The sequence below is a fragment of the Cetorhinus maximus genome, chromosome 17 (assembly GCF_964194155.1).
Source record: "Cetorhinus maximus chromosome 17, sCetMax3.hap1.1, whole genome shotgun sequence".
In the NCBI taxonomy this organism is placed as follows: Eukaryota; Metazoa; Chordata; class Chondrichthyes; order Lamniformes; family Cetorhinidae; genus Cetorhinus; species Cetorhinus maximus.
In genome coordinates, this window is record NC_135895.1 from 44,645,185 (window position 1) to 44,667,213 (window position 22,029).

General features: G+C 40.1%; 1 protein-coding gene across 6 annotated transcripts in view; it reads left to right on the forward strand.

The window, feature by feature from the left end:
* Nucleotides 1–22,029, forward strand: part of ttc39a (tetratricopeptide repeat domain 39A) — a 97,795-nt gene that overhangs the window by 64,046 nt on the left and 11,720 nt on the right. For all 6 annotated transcript variants that reach the window (XM_078561130.1, XM_078561135.1, XM_078561131.1 and 3 more), the window contains 7 exons: nt 8,124–8,191; nt 8,287–8,346; nt 9,580–9,741; nt 12,159–12,250; nt 16,443–16,563; nt 17,183–17,294; nt 21,106–21,220. In XM_078561130.1, the coding sequence (XP_078417256.1) occupies nt 8,124–8,191; nt 8,287–8,346; nt 9,580–9,741; nt 12,159–12,250; nt 16,443–16,563; nt 17,183–17,294; nt 21,106–21,220 (730 nt within the window). The remainder of the gene's footprint in view (nt 1–8,123; nt 8,192–8,286; nt 8,347–9,579; nt 9,742–12,158; nt 12,251–16,442; nt 16,564–17,182; nt 17,295–21,105; nt 21,221–22,029) is intronic.

Here is a 22,029-nt window from a genome sequence, read left to right on the forward strand (position 1 = left end):
TGTGCAATTCTGGTCACCACATTACCAGAAGGATATGGAGGCGTTGGAGAGGGTGCAGAGGAGGTTTACCAGGATGCTGCCTGGTCTGGAGGTTATTAGCTATGAGGAGGGGCTGAAGAAATTCGGATTGTTTTCACTAGAGCAACGGAGATTGAGGGGCGACTTGATAGAAGTTTACAAAATTATGAGTGGCATGGACAGAGTAGATAGTCAGAAGCTTTTTCCCAGGGTAGAAGAGTCAATTACTAGGGGACATAGATTTAAGGTGAGAGGAGAAAACTATAGAGGAGATGTGCGGGGCAAGTTTTTTACGCAAAGGGTAGTGAGTGTCTGGAATTCGCTGCCAGAAGAGGTGGTGGAAGCAAGTACGATAGTGGTGTTTAAGAGGCAGCTTGACAAATACATGAATAGAATGGGAATAGAGAGATACGGACCCAGGAAGTGCAAAATGTTTTAGTTGACGGGCAATATGATCGGCGCAGGCTTGGAGGGCCGAAGGGCCTGTTCCTGTGCTGTACTTTTCTTTGTTGTTCCTCTTTGTTCTTTGATTTGCTTATTATGTTCTCCACGTGGCAACCCCCCACTCCCCCATTCCCACTCTTTCCCCGCCCCCCCCACCCTCACCTCAACACCACCACCACCACCCGCCACACTGGGTTAATACCGGTGGTGATGGGTTGAGGCCCTTAAGTGCATATTATTACCCAAATTTAGGCAGGACAGGAAGGCCATCCATGAGTCCCCACCTACCTGATTAAATGAACTCCTGCCACCAAACATGCCATGGAGGAGGGCACAAGGGAGATCAAAATTCTGGGATCGCCACGTAGCTCAGAAAATTTATGTTAGTGCCAAACGATATTTCCATAAGTTTGACATTTTTCTATAAAAAATGAGAGATATTGAATAAAAATACTAAGCTTTCTTTTAAAATAAAAATGAAAATTCAGTTTATTTGGTTTCCAGTGGAAATACTCCACAGCTTGACAAGGGTGCATTTATCATGTACTGCACAAAAATCTTAAAATTGCAACCGTCTGAGCATGGGGATGGTGTCTATGAAGAACAAACTCGCATTAATCTAGCAGCTTTCACATTCTCAGGATATCCCGAAGCACTTCACATCCAATCCATTGTTTTTAAAGTTTTGTTGGCATATGCCAATTTGCACACAGACAATTTCACAAGAAGCTATGAAATAAATGACCGTGTATTCAATTTTTCAAGATGTTGTTTAAGGGACTAGTGTTGGCTAATATATCAGGAAACTCCTTTGTTGTTTTCTTGGTAGTGCCTTGGGAGTTTCTATGTCATCTGAATAGGTGGAAGAATACTCGGTTTCAAAAAATGAAAACATTTAAAAGTAGCCCCTTCATCAATGCAGGTCTCCCACAGTTTTGGCATTGAAGGGGTAACTGAGATTATGCAGTCAAGTCCCTGAAGTCAGGTTTGAATACACGATCTTCTGACTGAGATGCAAGGATACTACCCAATATCAAACTGCAGGACTCTGAAGACTGTTAAATATCTGAGTATTCCAGTAGTAGTACATGTGCTGTGTATGGCGGCCTTGCTGTGCTCAAGAAGACTATGTATTTCCTTACATGTCAACAGTGAAAATAATTCATTGGTTGTGAAATACTCTGGCATGTGACAAGGATGTGATAAATTAGTATGTTGATGCAAATTCAATTTATCTTCTTCATTCCTTGATAAAGGAGATGTAAAACACTTGCATTTATATAGTGCCTTTCATGACCTCTAGATGCCCCAAAGCATTTCACAGCCAATGAAGCACTTTTGAAGTTTAGAAAAAAGTGTAATGTAGGAACCACGGCAGCCAATTTGCGCATAAATTCCCACAAACAACAACAATGTGATAAATGACCAGCTAATCTGTTTTGTTGATATTGAGGGATAAATATTGGCTAGGACACTGGGGATAACTCCCTCGCTTTTCTTTGAAATAGTGCCTTGAGTTCTTTTACTTTCAACTGAAAATGCAAATTGGGCCTCAGTTTAGTGTCTCTTTTGAAAGACAGCAGTTCTGACAGTGCAGCACTCAGGACTATAACGTCAGCCTTGCATGTTGCAATTGAGTCCTGGAGCAGGACTTGAACCCACAACCTTCTGACTCAGTGAAGAGTGCTACTGCTGAGTCACAACTGACACCCTGCTGTTATTTTCCTCAATCCATTTGGTCTTTTGCAGACTGAAATACAGCAGCATGTGGAAAAAAATTTGAGAATGCTGTCCAAAGCTAAATTTTCATACAGAATTGTGATACTCCAGCTTTAAAATACTGTGGGATAAAGTTACTAAATGGGGATATTAACAGCTGAGGCCCTAAATTTGGTCACCCATAATCTAAGCTTTGTGCTTAGTTACAAAGGAAAGCTTGAAGTTATCTCTAAATCATATCATGTGTAACTGCAGCATTAGAGGAAAGATGTTCCAATGATCCTAAAAGCATAATTAAATAAACTGTAACAAAGCAAAGTCTCTATTCATAGTCCCTTTGCTTAAACATATTTTCTGACTGTATGTTATAACTACTTGAAAATGGGAATGGGAAGTAGAAAATATCAAATAGAATCCCAGGAACCTATAGTGTTTGTTCAAAACATTTTTGCAGGCTTTTCTTTTTCTGGTTGTGAATTGTTTCATCGTGCACAAAGAACATATACTACCCATCTCCGACAATATCTTAGCCCGTTAGCCACTGAAACCCTGATAGATACTTTAATTTCTTGCAAAATCAACTACTTCCAGCTCTCCTTAATGGCTTAACATCCCTATCCTTCATTAACTCCAACTTGTCGAGAACTCTGTAATGTGTAACATGTCTCATCTTGTTCTCATTGACTTACGAAGGTGATGTTGATGATGGTTCTTACCCTTTCTTAAATAGTATCCATCCTCCAACAAATTTTAAACCATTTGTTCTTGTCTTTAAATCTTTTCATGGCCTTGCTCAACCATATCTTTGGAACCTCCTCCAGTTCTATTTCTCCTCCAACCCTCCTGCCTTAACATTCCATTGATGCCAGAGCCTTTACTCTTTTGGATCCCACTGTCTGAACTTTCCTCCCTAAATCACTCTGTCTCTTCACCATCTTCCTTTACAAAAATTCTCAAAACCCATGTCTTTGACCAGCTTTCAAGCACCTTTCCTAATTCCTCCCCATTGGTTCAGCGTCCGTTATTTTTAATGTGAAGTGCCTTGGGATGTTTATTAGTTAAAGGTGTTAGAAATGTTCTACAGGGAAAAAATTTTATTACCCCTATTTTTGGGCATGGGCATCATGAACCGAGATTAGCCTGCAATTAGTCCCATTGAGACAGGCAGCATGCAAACTCCGCACTGCCTCTTCATTTGAATCACTCCATCATTTCAATGTGCAGCCCAGCATCAGACACACTGTTGGCTGCTACGTGCTCAACAGGGGGCCAACAGCATGCGTGGTTGGCGCATGTTTCAGCTAGCGCACAAGTCTCATAGGCAGCTTGTCCCACTTAAAGGGGAGTTGCACTAATTGTGAAGTGAAAGCCACAGATGGTGTGACTGTGGACCTCATGCTTTCCATTCACATCCTTTGCCCTCGCCACACCCTTCCATTTATAATTTCAGATACCAAAGAGCTGCCATCAGGCCTGTCACTGCAGCCTCATAAGTAAGGGTGAGAGCTACTGGAGACCTCTGAGGAAGAAGTGTCATCACTTGATCTGACAGTCACAGCCACCAGCTTAGATATGAGCACTACTCATACCTTAGAGGGTAGTATAGAGTTGGGTTCTGTATGCAGTGAGTCACCAGGCACAAGTGGCTGCTGCCAGGCCAGGGTGAAAAGACAGTTTGTGTATCAGCTCCCTGGAGTGAGAGGTTGCAGGTGATTTCTGTTACAGAGGACTCACTTGAGGACTTTGATGCGGAGGGCCCTGATGAGGATGCACGCCAAGATGTTTGGCGCATTGACTGGCTTGCCAGACAGTCTGTTGTTACTGTCAAGGAGCATGGAGGAACCCAGCTCCACTTTGGCACGGGGCTTTGCATAGAGCTTGGAGCCTATTCTTTCCAGTGTGGCAGTAGTGACAGGACTTGGTGGCCAAAGTCTTAGCTTCCATTGCAGCATAGGTAGAAGCGACCCAGCATCGTAGTGCTGCAGTGGAAGCTCAGACTGAGATCATGAGATCCATACTCGGTGCCATGCAGACTCAAACTGCTGACATCATGGCTGTGGATCTCAAAGGGGCAAGCAGATTCTCACTGCAGCCCAGCAACCTCCCAACAGATTACTAGGATTGCTGAGGTGTTACCACAGGGAAGTGCTGGTGGCACCATGATAACAGCATTCAATGTCCCACTTCTACCACTCACCCAGTGTCCTTGGTGTTACCTGTCAGTCAGTCAGCCAGCCCACACAGCTGCTGTCCATGCTGAGGGGTGTGGTCCAGAGCCAGACCCTTAATAAAGCCCTGAACTACTCAAGGCTGTTCTGTGAGGCCATCTGCAGTCTCTTCCATTGGAAGTCCCCAGCTATACTGTAGCCACTGGGTTGGCATTGTATAGGACCATTAAGTTAATCAAAGCAACCTGCAAGTCAGGCTCTAAGGGAATGCATAGAGTATGGGCCTCAGCAGCAACAGCAGAAGGAACAGTGGCGGCAGCAGTAAAAAGAGTGGGAGACAGGGCCCCTGACACATGGAACACAGAGCTGAGTAGTGGCAGCAGCAACATATAGAGTGGGAGGCAGTGGCATAGTGGTATTGTTACTGGACTAGTAATCCAGAGACCCAGGGTAATGCTCTGGGGACCTGGGTTTGAATCCCACTGTGAATTTGAATTTGAATTCAATAAACATCTGGAATTAAAAGTCTAATGATGACCATGAAACCATTGTTGTAAAAACCCATCTGGTTCACTAATGCCCTTTAGGCAAGGAAATCTGCTGTCTTTACCTGGTCTGGCCTACATATGACTTCTGGCCCACAGCAATGTGGTTGACTCTTAAATTCCTTCATTAGGGCTGCCTAGCCAGTGACGCCCACATCCCATGAACAAATAAAAAAAAGACAAGGCCCTGGACACACACACACAGCATGGAGCTGAGTGGCTGCAGTATATATATTCATCAAAAAAAAAATCAAGGATTAAGGTCACAGGGTAACAGGTTGGTGATTGATTAGTATCTATTATCGCTGTCTTCATTTTACTCTAATTGAGGACAGTGGGTCAAACAAAGAAATTTAGTTAATTGCCTGTTGGGTTTCTATGTTTGGTAAGTTTTAAATTTGGTGTGTTCAAGTACATTTAAGTTTTATGTTTTCTTTAAATTAACTTCTCTATAAAATAAGGGAATTAGCTGATTGGTGATTGTTTATTTATATAAGTTTTAAGTTTATTTCTGTTGAGTCAGTTGAAGGTCTAAATGGAGGCCTGGCAGGGCACCTCAGTCCCATTCGATGCACATCCTGTTCCATGTGGGAACGTCAGCAGTCATTCATGTCCTGGACAACCACATATGCAGGAAGTATCATCAGCTGGAGGAGCTTGAGTTCCAGACTTCAGAGCTTGAGCAGCAGCTGGTGCCACGGTGCATCTGTGAGGCTGAGAACTATGTGGATAGTACATTTCTGGATGTGGTCATTCCACAGCTTAAGGTTATGCAGTCAGAGTGGGAATGGGTGACTGCATCATGGTTAAGGAGGACCAGGCAGGTAGTGCAGGAGTCCTAATCATTATTCAGTTCTGAATACTAATGAGAGTGATAGTTCCTTTCGGGAGTGCAAACAGAGCCATGACCATGGCACCACAAATGTCTTGGCTGTACAGGAGGCAGGAGAAAGATTGGGAAAACAATAGTGGTGGGAGTTTTTACGAATAGGGGAACAGACAGGTGCTTCTGAGCCTGCAGAATTCATGATGGTGAGCACTGGATGGTATTTTGCTTCCCTGGTGTTGGGGTCTGAATGCTGTTGTTTCAACAAAACCCTTTTGTTTCTTTGTACATTTCTAAGGGATTGCAGTGCATATATTATCAATTACCTCATTGTGGATATCTGTTTATTTCCTTGTACTGTGGAAGTCAGCAGCTTTTGCTCACAACCGACAATCCAAATGCAAGAAACCTTTGCCAGGCGTGTACAAGGATAAAATGTAAAAGAGTGACATTTCTGTGCAACAACCATATAATGAAGCAGAAATCTTCATGTGACTCTATATAATCATGTAGCCATTTCTCAGACATGGGGAAACATGATGACTCATGCAGCTAGTGATGTCATTAGATAGTCCTGTGTACAGCTCTGATATGCACACATCAGTGAACATAAAATTAAATCAAGGTTTTTATTTGGAGAGCTAGGCACATGCTCTCGTCAATTTTATGGTTCTGGATTTATTTAAATACTGTAATGAAAGTTTTTTTTGGCACGCTTAGGAATACAAACCTTTGCGGGGCTACGGTTACTGGTAGGAATCACTATTGCACCTTTTTTATATTGTCATTGTTTTCAGTATTAAATAGCCTTCTATTAATTCAGAGTGCTTTGATAGTGAGGTTGTGGAATACACAGCAGGCAATCAGAGACTTGGAGACCCACACTGGTTAGTATTGGAGGGCTCCCCTCGAGCTGTCCAAGCAGCTGAACAATTGCTTCAGGATGTCGATGGTTTGCTCCATAATGTTCCTTGTGATTGTATGGCTCTTGTTATAAGTGCATTGTCCTCACATGGTTGGGGACGGAGGGAAGATGTGAGTCAAGTATATAGAGGTTACCCCTTGTCACTAAGCAACCAGCCCTGGCCCAAAGATAGTGGGAATGGCTGACTGCTTCAGGCTGAAAGCACTGTGGCTGCTTCCAGGATAGTAGGCATTCACTGACATCATGTTCTGTGCATGGTTGCACATGAACTGCATGTTAATGCAGTAGTAGACTTTGTGCTTCTGGTATGACTTGCTGTTTACACGTGGTACCCACAGAGCCACATGCATGCTCTTTTCACCATTGAGAATCCTGCCATTGTGTGCCTGCTACTTCTTCTCTCTGGTAAGATAGATGATCAGTGATGAATGGCGCTCTGGTAAATGTTGGCTATGCAGCTTGCTCCTGCTTGGAAGAATTCACTTACTTAGAATGAGTGCAGCAGTGATCTTGATGATCAAAGGTAGTGTGATCCTTGCCTTGCTGTGTGGCAATAGGTCTTGTTGAAGTAAATGGTACAGTTTAGTGACCTCCTCCTTGGTGAATTGTGGGGCCCTCACACATTACGCCTGGTTGAGGTGAAGCTGGAAGTACTCCGAGTACCTTTGGTGGCTAGGGCCTTGTGTGGAGAGCCATCCTCTCTCTCCCTCAGCATAGAGCTTTCCCTCTCTGCTAGTTGTGCTTCGCATGTCTGTTATGAAGCACTTCCATAAATTTTGCATGAGCAAGAGTAACTCAGAAGCTTGCATATGCAAATTGAATGGCTGGCCCTTTAACCCTATTATGACAGTTCCCCAAGCAACTGAATACACATTCAGCTGTGAGCAAATAGGAAATGGCATTAACTGGACCTTCGCGGTCCAAATTGTCAAAACATGCATCAAGTCAGCCGAAAATATTGATTGACATCACAATCGGTCCACTCTGCATGCTTTCGGCATGCACAGCATGCCTACACTTGCACCCTGGCAGTGGGGCTCGCCTTACATACTATTTTCAGCTTCTCTGGCTTCATAGCACCGGCTCCAGAGGCTGATGGAAGTGAATTTTGCGGCCAAGGTATTTTTGTTCTTGTAGTAGTGGATACAGAAGGAATTCTGCAGTTTTTGCAAAATATTAATTAGACAGTTGTACAGAACCACTTGAAGCTTTCTTTATACAATATCTTCTGAGTAAAAGTATGTTACATTTTTGATTTAAGTCGTTAGACCTCTACAGTTACCTGTAGAAAAGAAAGATAAAGGATGATGGGGAGTATGGGAGATTTTAAAAATAAAAAAACTGACAATAGAAACAAATTACATACTAACCTGTTGCATTTAAAAAATGTAAGAAATGGTGCAGTTTTAACAAATTTTGTCATAGTTATAACTTCTGTAATATTAATATCTTGAATTGAATTTTGCAATTCTGAACAGGGACAGGCGAAGGTGATGTTGATGATGCGGAACAACTACTACTACCCTTTCTTAAACGCTATCCCAAGGTATTTTATGGAAGACTTATAAATATTTTATTTTAAACATTGCAATTAAATAGTAACAAATAGATTTTAATTTGAAATTCTCTGTGTTCCTACAGGGTGCCATCTTCTTGTTTTTTGCAGGAAGAATTGAAGAAATCAGAGGAAATATTGATGCAGTAAGTAAAGTTAGGCTTGAAATGGGCAAAATCTCATTTTGATTACGAGGGGGTAATCTGGCAGAATAGATTGCCCATGTGTTATAGAGCCTGGCTCATTTACATACCATTGACAAACCAACAGATTTTATTCCCAATTATTCTAAAGGAGCATAACTGTCAGCAATTTCTATCTTGTAAAGATAGAAATTACTACTTGTCGTTAATGGAGCCTAAATGGTCTTGACAATGCAATATTAGTGCAACAATCTTTATTTGACTAATTTGTAAAACACAAAACCGTATTATCCTAAGGACTGCGGTATATTTGTTTTTTGCAACCATATTCATTGGCGTTCTGTCAACAGTACCAGAAGTGTAATTCTGGCATTTTTAATCAGCTACATTATCATGCTGTCTCTCTCCCTCGCCAGTGGAGCAACAACGATATAACACAGCATCTGTTTTGCTTTGTATAACTTATTTATTTGACTATGTATAAGCCGACAGAGTTCATTATAAATTGGCCTTAGTAGATTGGGATGTTTTGCCTTATCTTGTTTTTACTTTAGCAGAAAATATTACTTGAGGACTTGTGAAGTCATCTGTCTTTGTTCTTCTGAAAACCATAATTGGAAAACAATTTTTCATTTAAATTACACCCCTGCTTCTGCTGAAACCAAGCAAGTTAAAATAATGAGACGGAAATGTATGATGGGCATTCCGCATCCTCTCCCTCCACCCCCCCTCCCATCCCCTGATGATTTGAACTGCCCGGTCCCACAATTTCTGTTGGGTAAAGAGGAGGATGTTAAAATAGTCCCTTTCTATAGAATCATAGAATGTTTACAACACACGAGGAGGTTACTCAGCCCATCATTTTCTGCTAACTCTCCACAACAGCAACTCAGTAGTCCCACTCCCCCACCCTCCATAGCCCTGCAATTTTTTCTCTTCAGATAATTATCCAATTCCCCTTTGAAGGCCTGTTTGAATCTGCCTTGACCACACTTTCAGGTAGTGTATTCCAGATCTTAACTACTCGCTGTGTAAATAAGTTTTTCCTTTCTCTGCATTTACTAAAAAGCATTTAATACCTAGATTCTTTAAAGAGTGGCTATAAATTTTGAACAAAAAAAAAAGCATTTTAGTATAGGAAATAGAATGCAGAATATCTGATTTTCTAGTTTACCTCAAATTCAAGTTGATCTTCATTTTGATCAATTTATTTATGCTTGTTCAAAAATGCTCTAGGCTATTCTACGCTTTGAAGAGTGCTGTGAGGCCCAGCAACACTGGAAGCAGTTTCATCATATGTGCTACTGGGAGCTAATGTGGTGCTTTACTTTCAAACGTCAGTGGAAAATGGCATATTTCTACGCTGATCTATTGTGTAAAGAAAACTCGTGGTCCAAGGTGAGGGTAACTCCGCATGTGGTATTGGTTTTCTTTTTTTGCAAAAATATACTTTATTTATAAAATATCTGAAACAACATTACAAAACAGCCATCACAGAAAGTGCAATAATATTCAAGTCTTCTACATAGATCATATTGCACTCTGAAGTGCTTCAATACAATAAAGGAACATTACCGACATTTCAAAATGGTCATTACAGAAAGAGCAATGATATTAAGTTTTTTATATTGCATTCTGAGGTGCTTCAGTACTATCAAAGGAACATTACAAGTACCTCTTCCCCCACCCCATCCACCTACCCACCTCATCCAGCTACTCCCCAGGGCTCCCTCCACTCCTAGATGCTGTGACTTGCTTTTAGGTGAATGTAGCACAGTTGTTTGTTGTCTGAGATTTGGATTCAAACATTGCTCACACAAATAAAATACAGATTCATGGACCACAGTTATTGCTCAAGAATGAAATTTTTTTTTTCACATTATTCAAAGTTTCCCAATATGTAATACATGGTCTACCTAGATAAAGTACCCTGTAATTGTTGTAAGAATCACATTTGCAATTTGATCCACTGATTCAGTCAGTAAGCCCGTGGCATTCCCAGTGTCCTTGAGTTCATGAAAAATGTTCAAATTTGACACTAATAATGCTGGACTGGCTACTTTGACACAGTAAAGAATGAATTGTAATGTGGTTGAAGTGCATTGTGAGAGAAATATGGAGATACTCCTTAATGTAGCTTTTTGATACTTTACTAACTCATGGGTCAAAATGTGGAGAGACTTTTGCAGACAATGTTACTAACATTGACTGAATTTTATATTTTCAAGATTTGTAGAATTCTGATAATAATTACAGGCACGTTTGATAGTGGAATAATACATTCCACATGTACAATGTTGATAAAAACTAAAGACCTAACTACAGTGAGTCATGTAAATATTAGGCAGTAACAATATCCATTGGAAATTAAAAGCAAAGTCAGCTGAGTTCCAGCTTGCTGCAGCTAAAATAAAAGCTGTCTGACTCCAGCAATATTTTCTGGCGTTTGTATTGAGCACATTGTTATTCACTGAATTGAGCTTTCATCATTTTAGCTTTTCCATTTTGTTATTTTCTGATGTAAAGTAAGGAAAGGGGAGGGGAGAGGTAAGGAATTTTTTAAGCAGGTGCCTTGGCTGATCCAAAACCAGCCCCATAGAACTGACTGAAAATCACATTGCGCATCTACTTAATTTTAAGATCTGTAGCTCTTATTTACACTTGGAGAAATGTTTACTATATTTTATATTGGCCATTGTATATAAGTGTTTTGTGTTTTTTGAAATGTTCCCTGAATAGATATTTATTTATAATGTGCCCAATTGCAAAGAATGACATTACTGGAAAGGTTCAAGATTGAAGGAAAGATAAATGATGATTTGAAGCTGGGTTTCAGAACATTATTCTGAGTAATTTACTCCTTGGTGTTTCCAGTAGAGACACAATGGAAAAAATAACCTGCCACTGGGTTCTAAACATTGCTGAATACAGTGCAAAAATCCTAGTCAGTAAAATGTTTTCTTCGTGCAGGCTGGGTTACTTGCTCCCTGGAATAGTGAATATGTCTTTGGCACTTTTGAGATTAACATCACCCCAACAGCTAGCTAGAAGCCTCTGATCCTAAACTGAAATTATGCACTCTTAGTTTGGCTGCATTAGGGCAGGGAAGAATTGTGTTCAAATAAGCTGTGTTCCCTTTTAAAATGAACTAAAAGCACAGTTCTTCAATATTTATCATTCCATTGCTTAGTGGCAGAAACAATGGTAAACCAGAGGGACACGAGATAAAAAATGTTGCTTCCAAATTACTAGCATGGCAAACCTAGAATCTATTAAAAATGAGCCCAATAGTTACCAGATTAAGATGACCAGGATGGCAAATGCCTTGATCTAGTGATGATCAGTGTTTACAAGTTTGAATGTTAATCTAATGGTGTTTAAATTCAGAGTGGCATCTGTAGCATCAATTCAATCTGTATGTCCTTATTTGGCATTTAATGATTCATAGACATGGCAGGCTACAGTGGAAAAGATGTTTTTGACTTGTAGAACTTGGTTTGAACGTAACTCAGACAGATGCAATGAAATTCTCCCTACTTTGATTGGAAAACATTGATATTGCAAAGATGACATGGAAACTAATTTCTACCCATATATTAATGTTATAAATTGACTATTTGTTTTTAATCTGATTATAAATAGAAGAAAGATCAGGCAGGTCGTTCCTATTACTGGAATTAAATAATGTATGTAATATTTATAATGTAAAAAAATCACAATAAGCTAAAGATACTGAAAAGGTTGAAACAAACAAGAAAAAAATTAAAATGACTAGGTTTGACTGTTGCCCTAATCTTTTCCTTTCCCTTTAACAGTCAACATATATGTACATGAAAGCAGCCTATCTTGGCATGCTTAAGGATGAGGACTACAAACCTTTTGGAGATGATGAAATTGAACTATTTAGGTCAGTTGTTTAATGAATTAATATGCTTGTCTTCATTTGTTTTGATTGTAGTTTAATGATATTTTCATTCTTGAAAATATAAATGTTTTTGACATTGTATGTTTTTAACTTTATGTATTATCATCAAGATTTAGATCATTCAAGCTCAGAAAAGTCACATTAGTGTCTTTGAGTTTCACATTTCAGTGCATATATTTCCTTTTATAAAATAACCTTTTTGTAAAGGAGGGGAAACACTCTACAACAGAACAGAAATGTTGCAATCTTGCATGCTACAAGACTCTGCTCTGCCTGCTGACTGGCTGAATAAGTTTTCTACATACTGATTACTATTGACACGAATGATTTCCAGAAATAATTCTAGGTAATCACATTTTACACACATGTATACCTTTAGAACATTTCTAAATTGTTACACCATATTCGCCATTAACATACAAACCTGAAGTATTGTTAGAAATAGATTACACCAATGTATTTGATGTGGTAATTGAAAATATATTAATAGTTATGCGAAAGCATCAGCTTGAGAAGCCTGTTTTGCCCATTTCCAACTCTGCTGAGGGTGTTAACTCCTCCTTTGGGATATGGATTATAGGTAGCAAGTGCTTGCTGTTACCCCAACCACGTAGCATTCTTCATGGGTGAGCAGAACATGCAATCATATTGGGCATCTCTGAACAAAAGCCTGACCTCACCCCATGTCACATAAACCCATAATTATATTGCCAATAGGGAATGGAGGATAATGATAAACCTTAGCTGATTTCCCACTTCATTAGTCACCAACTGATACAAGTTGTAGCACCCCTGTTACTGCTCTGCCTGAGTTCAGGTGACTGAGCATAGGCTGGGAATCACTTGGGACCTCGCTTTCTGTTTAGTGTGAACCCACTGAGTCATTAGGGAGCTGTTAGGAAAAGTTTGCAAAAACGTCTCGGGCAAGTCGTGAGCCAAATGTGGAATATTTGACTCTGTTTCCTGGAAGTTTGTTCTACAATGGCCTTTGGATGAATGTACTGTCTAGAGGATCCAATCTTGTGTGGTGAGGTTGAAAATCCTAGCGGTTTAGGTGCATATTTAGCTTCTCAATATGCCACAACTGCCCACATTTAACCAGTAGGCCAAATTGCAATCCATTGTGTTGTAAAGATATTTAGAGTATATGAAAAATTGAAGTATGTGTGCCTTATTTTAAAAGATTCTAGCATCTTTGAGTTTTAAATGCTGTTGGTTTAAAGCAAAATTGACGTACTTGCAAATAAATCCTTGAACAGTATATTTGGACCATAGTTCCTTATTGCCTTGCATCTTAAATTCTGATTCTATTATACTAATATAACAGAAATCCCAGAAGACAGTCATATATAGGGATTAAATAATTAATTCTGGCTGTTTCAATTAATGTAAACCATACCACTGTGGGGAGTAACAGTCCTGCAGTGCAGTGCTACCCCCTGGTGGCAACATTTTAATGGATCTTTACACCAACACATCAAAAAAGCTCAGATTCTTGCTTAAATAATCTCTTCAATATCAGGACAACAAAGTAAGAGATATAGTTTTTGCAGCAATTGCGTCTAGAATTGCATATCAATGATGGCAAAAGAAATATCAAGTTAAGGGCTCTATGAAAATTTAGATGCATTAATCCAATTTCAATTTAAAAATGGGAGCCAAATATTTTGGTTTTAATCAACTGTTAGTTTAACTACTTTACACAGACTTAAGCTCGGATTGTCCTCCCAGACACCCCTGACCTGTAATATGCTGAGTCTAGGTATATTTCCTGGGTCTGTATCATTGAATAATATGGGAGAGCAGCTGATGTGCAAAAGACCTGTGATTAGGAGCTCACCCAGTGGTGACATTTTAAGTGTTAGGAATTCCATAAGACCATAAGAATAATAAGTTTTAAAAAAATACATAAGACCATAAGACATAGGAGCAGAAATTAGGCCATTCGGCCCATCGAGTCTGCTCCGCCACTCAATCATGGCTGATAAGTTTCTCAACCCCATTCTCCCTTACCAATTAAGAATCTATCTATCTCGTTCTTAAATACACTCAATGACCTGGCCTCCACAGCCTTCTGTGGCAATGAATTCCATAGATTCACCACTCTCTGGCTAAAGAAGTTTCTCCTCATCTCTGTTCTAAAAGGTCTTACCTTTACTCTGAGGCTGTGCCCTCGGGTCCTAGTCTCTCCTACTAATGAAAACATCTTCCCCACGTCCACTCTATCCAGGCCTTTCAGTATTCTGTAAGTTTCAATCAGATCCCCCCTCATTCTTCTAAACTCCATTGAGTATAGACCCAGAGTCCTCAAACGTTCCTCATATGTTAAGCCTTTCATTCCTTGGGAAGGTTGGCAGAATCTCTGGAGAAATGACAGAAGGGCCCTTAGCACTGTTTCTTAGGCTTCCACTGATCTTCGGCTAAAGGTGCAGTTGGAGATGAAATGATTGACTGACTGAGAAGAGGATAGCGAAGATTTTCAGAGTATGCTCAATAAGGTGGTTCATGAAGCTTGTTAGGAGAATTCAGCAGCAGGTTTAAAATGGAGAAGCTTGGCCAGGTTTACATATATAATAGGAAGTGGCATATTTTCATTTTATCATCCTGTTGACAGGAATAACAGTTAAAATTACAAGAGAAAACAACAATTTACAGCTGAAAGTATGCCCGTTCCAATATTTAGATGGCCAGCAGTCTCACCAGAAGGAGACCTAACTTAAATATTGAATGGCGGCAATTAATCATTTAAAATCTCAATGCAATTGTCTTGTTGAAGCTCAACGTAATCGGGCAGAGTCAGCATGTGGAAGGGAAATCATATTTAACCAATTTATTGGAAATTCTTTGAAGGAGTAATATGTGCTGTGGATAAAGGGGAACCTGTAGGCTTGGACATGTGCTGTACTTGGATTTCCAGAAGGCATTTGATAAGGTGCCACATCAAAGGTTATTGCGGAAAATAAAAGCTCATGATGTAGGGAGCAACATGGATAGAAGATTGGCTGGCTGGCAGAAAAGAGAGAGTATGCATAAATGGGTCTTTTTCTGATTGGCAGGACATGACAAGTGGAGTCCTGCAGGGGTTTATGCTGGGGCCTCTACTTTTTTTTACAATTTATGTCAATGACTTAGATGAGGGGAGTAAAGATATGGTAGCTAAATTTGCAGATGACTCAAAGCTCAGTCGGAAAGAGGAAGTTGCAGACGGATATAGATAGGTTGAGGGAGTGGGCAAAAATCTGGCAGATGGAATAAAATATAGGAAAATGTGAATTTGTTCACTTTGGCAGGAAGAATAAGAAATCAGAATATTACTTGAACAGAGAATGGCTGCAGGATTCTGAGGTACCAGAGCGATCTAGCTTATAGTGCACGAATCACAAACAGTTAGTATTCAGGTACAGAAGTAATTAAGAAGGATAATGGTATGCTATCCTTTATTACAAGAGGAATTGAACATAAAAGTAAGGATGTTATGCTTCAGTTATACAGGGCATTGGTGAGACTGCATCTCGAATAGTGTGTGCAGTTTTGGTCTCCTTTTTTAAGGAAGGATGTAAATGAGTTGGAGACAGTTCAGAGGAGGTTTACTAGATTGATACCTGGAATGAGCGGGTTGTCTTGTGAGGAAAGGTTGGACAGACTGGGCTTGTTTCCATTGGCGTTTAGAAGAGTGAGGGGTAACTTGATTGAAATATACAAGATCCTGAATGGTATTGACAAGGTAGATGTGGAAAGGATGTTTTCTCTTGTAGGTGAGTCCAGAACTAGGGGGCATTGTTTTAAAATTAGGGTTTGTCCTTTTGGGACAGAGATGAGGTGGAATTTTTTTCTCAGAGGGTTGTGCAACTTTGGAACTCTCTGCCTCCAAAGGCAGTGGAGGCAGGGTCATTGAATATTTTTAAGGCAGAGATAGATAGATAGATTCTTGTTAGAAAAGGCAATCAAAGGTTATCGGGGGTAGATGGGAATGTAGAACTCGAAGCATAAACAGATCAGCCATGATCTTATTGAATGGCGGAGCAGGCTCGAGGGGCTGAATGGCCTACTTCTGCTCCTATTTTGTATGTTCTATGTTGCTTTGAGAATTCTGATTTTGCTGTGTGAATATTGTATGTGAGAAAATGTTGGAGAATATTAAACATATCTATATCTCACATGATTTTGACACCAGAAAAGTGCCAAGTATGAAACAGAAAATTGCTGGGAAGTCTCTGCCAACAGAAAAGTTTGCAATCAGAAAGGCTCGAAGGTATCTTACACAGAATCCCATAAAACTCCCCGTACCTGCTCTGGTGAGTATATTGTATAGCAATGTACCTTACTTTCAGAAAAGGTTGCCATTCTCAGTGCTTTTTTTTTTGTTTTCACCTTTGTTCATTTTTGTCATGAAATTTTATCATAAGGTGCAATCATTTGGTGAAAAAAAACTACACTTTCTATTGGTTAAATCCCACTGTAATTTATTCTCTCCCTTCCTTTTTTTCTTTCATGGGATATGAGCATCGCTAGCATCCCTAATTGCCCTTGAGAAGATGGTGCTGAGCTGCCTTCTTCAACTGCTGCAGTCCATTGTTCTCTACTTCCCCTGTTCCCTTCCTTATATGTTGTGCATTTTCTGCAGTTCAGATTCTCCATGATGCTGGTACCAAATCTACAACAACCAACAGAACAGAATTGAAGTATTAAAATGTATGCATGCAGCAACCAATAGCAAATTTGAAAATGTTTCATTTTTGCATGTAATCATTCATTCCACTTGTGACAGATTATGAAAGTTACTTTAGAGTAACGAATTTTTTCAAATAAGCCTAATCACGTAATTTATTTTTTGTTAAAAATCTTTCATAAGAACCACCTGCATAGAGTGTAAAAAGGAGCAAAAGAGATGTAATTTAGTAAATATATTTTCAGGAAATGATGTATATTTGGAATGGCTATACAGTGATTGGGAAACATCAAGATCTAACTGAGGGTATACTTGAAACACTTAATGAAGCGGAGAGGATACTTGAAAGTGCCCCAGGTTAGTCCAATCTAAAGCTTCTGTTGAATTTAACATTAAGCAGTAATAAACTGTAGAATTATGGAAAAATAGGAGGGAGTTAGGGGAGATCTTGTGGCGCATTGGGTAGCGTCCCTGCCTCTGAGCCAGATGCACCGGGTTCAAGTTTTAGCTGGGATTTGATGGGCAAGGAAGGTGAGTTTATAATGTAGACCAACTGGTTGAGTGAGAACTTGTAAATCCTTCCAATACGCTATGGGAGGTGATAAGGGTGGGAGAGTCTACAGAAGGCAACAGCAAACCATTGCAGTACCTTGCCAAGCATAACCACAAATCAACACGTATGGTTACCAACACAGGCCATGGTACCTGAAGAGAGAGAAGAGGGAGTTGCCAAATGGTTATACAGCTGAGGATTTCAGATATTCCATGAGTAAATACATGAGATTCTTCTAATGACTTTAAAAATATTGTTAAAATCCAGTTAGGGACCAGTAACTTTTTATTTAAAGTAGACAAAATTTGAAATCCAGGTATTTACTAAAAGAATAAAGCCACAGGATTCCATGGTTTTAAACAAACAGAAGATTTTTTACTATACAAGAGTCAACAAGCAAACAATCAGTGCTATCCATCTTATACTCCAACATCCAGAATTAACAATTAACTGTAGTTGAACACAAACCGCACACCAAATGACAGACACAACCAAGACGGATCCCATGAATTTTCTCAGCAACCTACCCAGACATTAGTGTTCACAGTCTCAAAAATCCTTCAAACTGTCTTCCTCATGAAGGATTTCAGCCCCTCCTTTGAGAATTTAGCCTCCAATTTCCCTTCAACAGCAGCTGCTGTTCAACCTGGAGGCCCTCCTTGTCTGCAAGTAGCTGTCAGGCAACAGAACTGCTCAGCAACAAAATGCCCAGCAACTGCTCACCTTCAAGCTGCTCAGTCTCTTCTGAGACTGCGTCCCACTGGGTTTACATGGCTGCACCCCAGCATCTAATTACTGGCACAATCCAAGCTTCCAAGCTGCACTGAGCAGACAGCCACTGCTCACAGGCTTTCCTTTGCCCCAACTCCCAGCTTCGGATCTTACAACTACTCCTCATTGCTGCTTGAACTAATCTATGTCTTGTTAAATCTTACAACATAGATCAGTCTCTGTTCTGAGGCAGAGTCTGATGTACCAAAACTTGGTGCACTCTGTCACTCCCACAGGCGCTAACTTACCATGGCTCAATATCTTCACAACATACAATGTTGAAAGAGAGTTTTGTTCTCTGGGGACTGAATGACACAATGCCCAAGAACACTGTGCTTTCAACTTTGGGAATTTGTTTGAAACCTCCTTAGACAGGTTGTGGAAATGATTGTTTTCTAATACTGTAATGGCTATACTACTGGACTCATCCCGAGGGTTAGACTAATAATCCAGAGAATACAAATTCAAACTCCACCTTGGCAGTTTAAAAATTTGAATTTGGCTGTAAAAATCTGGAAATATAACAGTAAAGAGGGTTACAAAACAGTCATGTGGTTGCAAAACTCAACCTGAAACCTTCCCTCATCAGATCTAACCTACAAGGAACTGCCCTCTAAGGTGGCTAGCAAGCCATTGAGTTGTATTAACCCACTACAAAATGGGAAACTAGTGATGGCCAAAAAATGCTGCCTCTGTCAGCAAGGTCCACACCCAAAGAATGAATTAAAACCTCTATCCTTGCCAGCTGTTATGGCTCGACTGTCCTAACCCAGTTGCCAGTAGGTGTGGGCAGCATAAGCACAAAATCACCAGTAATTCAGCACAAAACATCATCAAATTAGCAATTTCATAGAGCCGTATGGCTGGTTGGTTTGGAAAATGAAAAAAAAAATTACTGGTGCACTGGAGGGGATGAATGCATAAACTTTGAACTGCCATTAGACGTCTGACACTTAGTGTACAATTGATATCTACGGGGTTCTCCTTAACTTCGGTGGAAAATCCGTAGAAACCCTGAAGTCACATTTAAACCATTTTGACCAGGGTTTCTGTGGATTGTCTGCCAAAGATAATGTGGGCAATTGGAGAGGTCCCCAATGAAATTTATATAAAAATGCATCAGGAAAATCACAAAGGTGATACATAACGGGCTGTAAATTCCTTGGAGTGGCAATCCTTGGAGTGGATTTAGTGTCAGATTGCCACTGCGTGGCTAATTACTCACTCTAAATTTCCTCCGTGTCTGTCTCGCCCGATCTTCCGTCTCAGCCCAGGCAAGATCCAGGCAATGCAGCTGTCCTCGAGGCCCAGCATTGCAGTCCAGCAGAGTTGGATTGAAGGAGGTGCCCCCTTTTTTACAGCACAAGCACAAGGGTCGGAGCTCAAGGGGGGGGGCAGGGGGTCTTGGAGGGGCAGGGGATTGAACCCTGGGTGGGTGGGGTTAGTCAGGGTGAAGTCCCCATTGTTGGAGGGGGGGCAGCGGCGGTGGTTGTGGAGGGTCGGTCTGGGTCTTTACAATAGTCACCCAGAAGTTAGAAGAGGTTTTAATTCTTCTAACTTTCTCTGGGTAACTATTTGTGTAACACAGCCGGAACCATCCAAAGTTTGCGATTTAAGTCACATTTTCGGATGGTTCCCAGCATAGTATAATTGCCCAGAGGAAGTTTGCACTTCTGGGCAATTGCTGTGCAAACCTTTACCCGTGAAGTTCTGAGAGGGATTCCCCAGCACATCTTTGGGGTACCTCCGTAATCCGACACTGGGGTACTCAGAAGTTACAGCCCAATGTTTTAAAGTGAGGCTGTTATAACAACACTCGAAACCAATATCAGTGTATTTGTTTCACATGTTTCAGTATATACCATCTACAATCAAAGCTCATTGTACCCAGAAATCATGCATTATTTTAGCACTTTCAAAAACAGAATGGTACACAAGGAGAACAAGACTGATGAACACCAGTAAGCTGTGTAAAATGAAGTTTTACCAGAGGAAACAAACGATCAACACGCATTCAAAAAAATTTTGCAACACTATGTTAATAATTTGGTTTTTGAATCAGTCACATGATTTGTTTAACATATATACTGGATGAAATTGTCATTTTCTTTGTTGTCTTTGCTTGTGCCAGAAATGCTCATGATTCATGTTCATTTTTCTTATTAGATATGCAATGGCAGAGCTGATTGGCTTTTAGACTTTTACTCTCTTGGAAAGAACCTGCTCTCTGTTGCACAACTCTCAACAGCAGCACAATTGAGGTTCAGAATGTGATGGCATCCTGCATTCTCCCTCAATGCAAAACAGCAAGAGTGCTGCACTGGCAGAGTTACCATCTTTCAGGAGATACTAAGTTCAGACCCAATCTGCCCCTTCAGACAGATGTAAAAATTCCATGACATTATTTGAAAAGGAGCATCAGAGTTCTCCTGGTGTCCGAGCCAACATGAATTCTTCAACCAATGCCCCCATTAAAAGCAGATTATCTAATCCTTTATCTCATTTTCTGTTTGTAAGACCTTGCTCTGCAGAAATTGGATTGCGGATTTTCCTACATCACAAAAGCCATTGCACTTCAGAAAGTACTTAACTAGCTACGAAGCACTTCAGGACATTCCGAGGATCCTAAAGGTCCTATAAATAAATAGTTATACAAATCTTTAGGATACACAAGATAGCGTAATCCTTCCTGGATGTCATAACACTGTCTTTATTTAATACCAATGAGGTATCAGAAAGAGGATGCGCACATCTTTCTCAGAAGATAAACCAGGTTAAATAATGAGAGATCTATTTGTGACTTCTTAAAAAAAAAACTTTTCTGATTACTTCTCTCATTTTCAGCAACTGAGTTCCTGGTGGATGACCAGTGTTTGGTGAAGCTGCTCAAAGGTCTTTGTCTGAAGCACTTGGGCAAACTTTTGGAAGCAGAACAATCCTTCCGTTGGATTCATACAAAGTAAGTACAACTGACTGACAGCCTAATTTAGAATCTACATGTTTTCCCTAATATTGTTAGGGAAGCTTATGACAAGGACTGAGGACTCAATACTGCAGAAAACCTTGGAGTATAAAAATTGTAGGGATGAAGTTAAAAAGGAAATTAGGAAAGCAGAGAGAGGGCATGAAAAATATTGGCATGTAAAATCAAGAAAAACATGAAGATATTTTCTAAAAATACTTAAAGAACAGGAGGATAACTAAAAGAATCAGGCCTATTAGGGGCCATAAGGGTATTGTGTGTGGAGGCAGAAGACATCAGTGTAATTCTTAATGAATGCTTTGCATCACTTTTCACAAAAGAAAGGGACAAAACAGACATTACAACTGAGGAAGTGCATAAAATATTAGATAAAATTAACAGAGTAAAAGTATTAAGACGTTTAACATATTTGGTAGTGGATAAGCCTTCAGGCCTGGATGAAATGTATCTTAGGCTGTCGAGGGAAGCGAGAAAAGAATAGGAGGCTCTGAAAATCATTTTCCAAACCTCTTTGGCTACAGGCATGTGCTGAAGAACAGTTAACATTGTACTATCGTCTAGAAAGGAATAGATTAAATAATTACAGGCCAATGAGCCAAACCTTGGCTGTGGGAAAATAATTTGAAAAGTTCTAAGGGACAGGATAAATCTTCATTTAGAAAGACACAGAATAATCAAAGCAAGCATTGAATTGTTCAGTGAAGGTTGTGTCCGATGAACATGGTTGAATTTTTTGAAGAGGTAACAAGGAGGGTCAATGAGGTACATTTGATGTAGTCTGTATG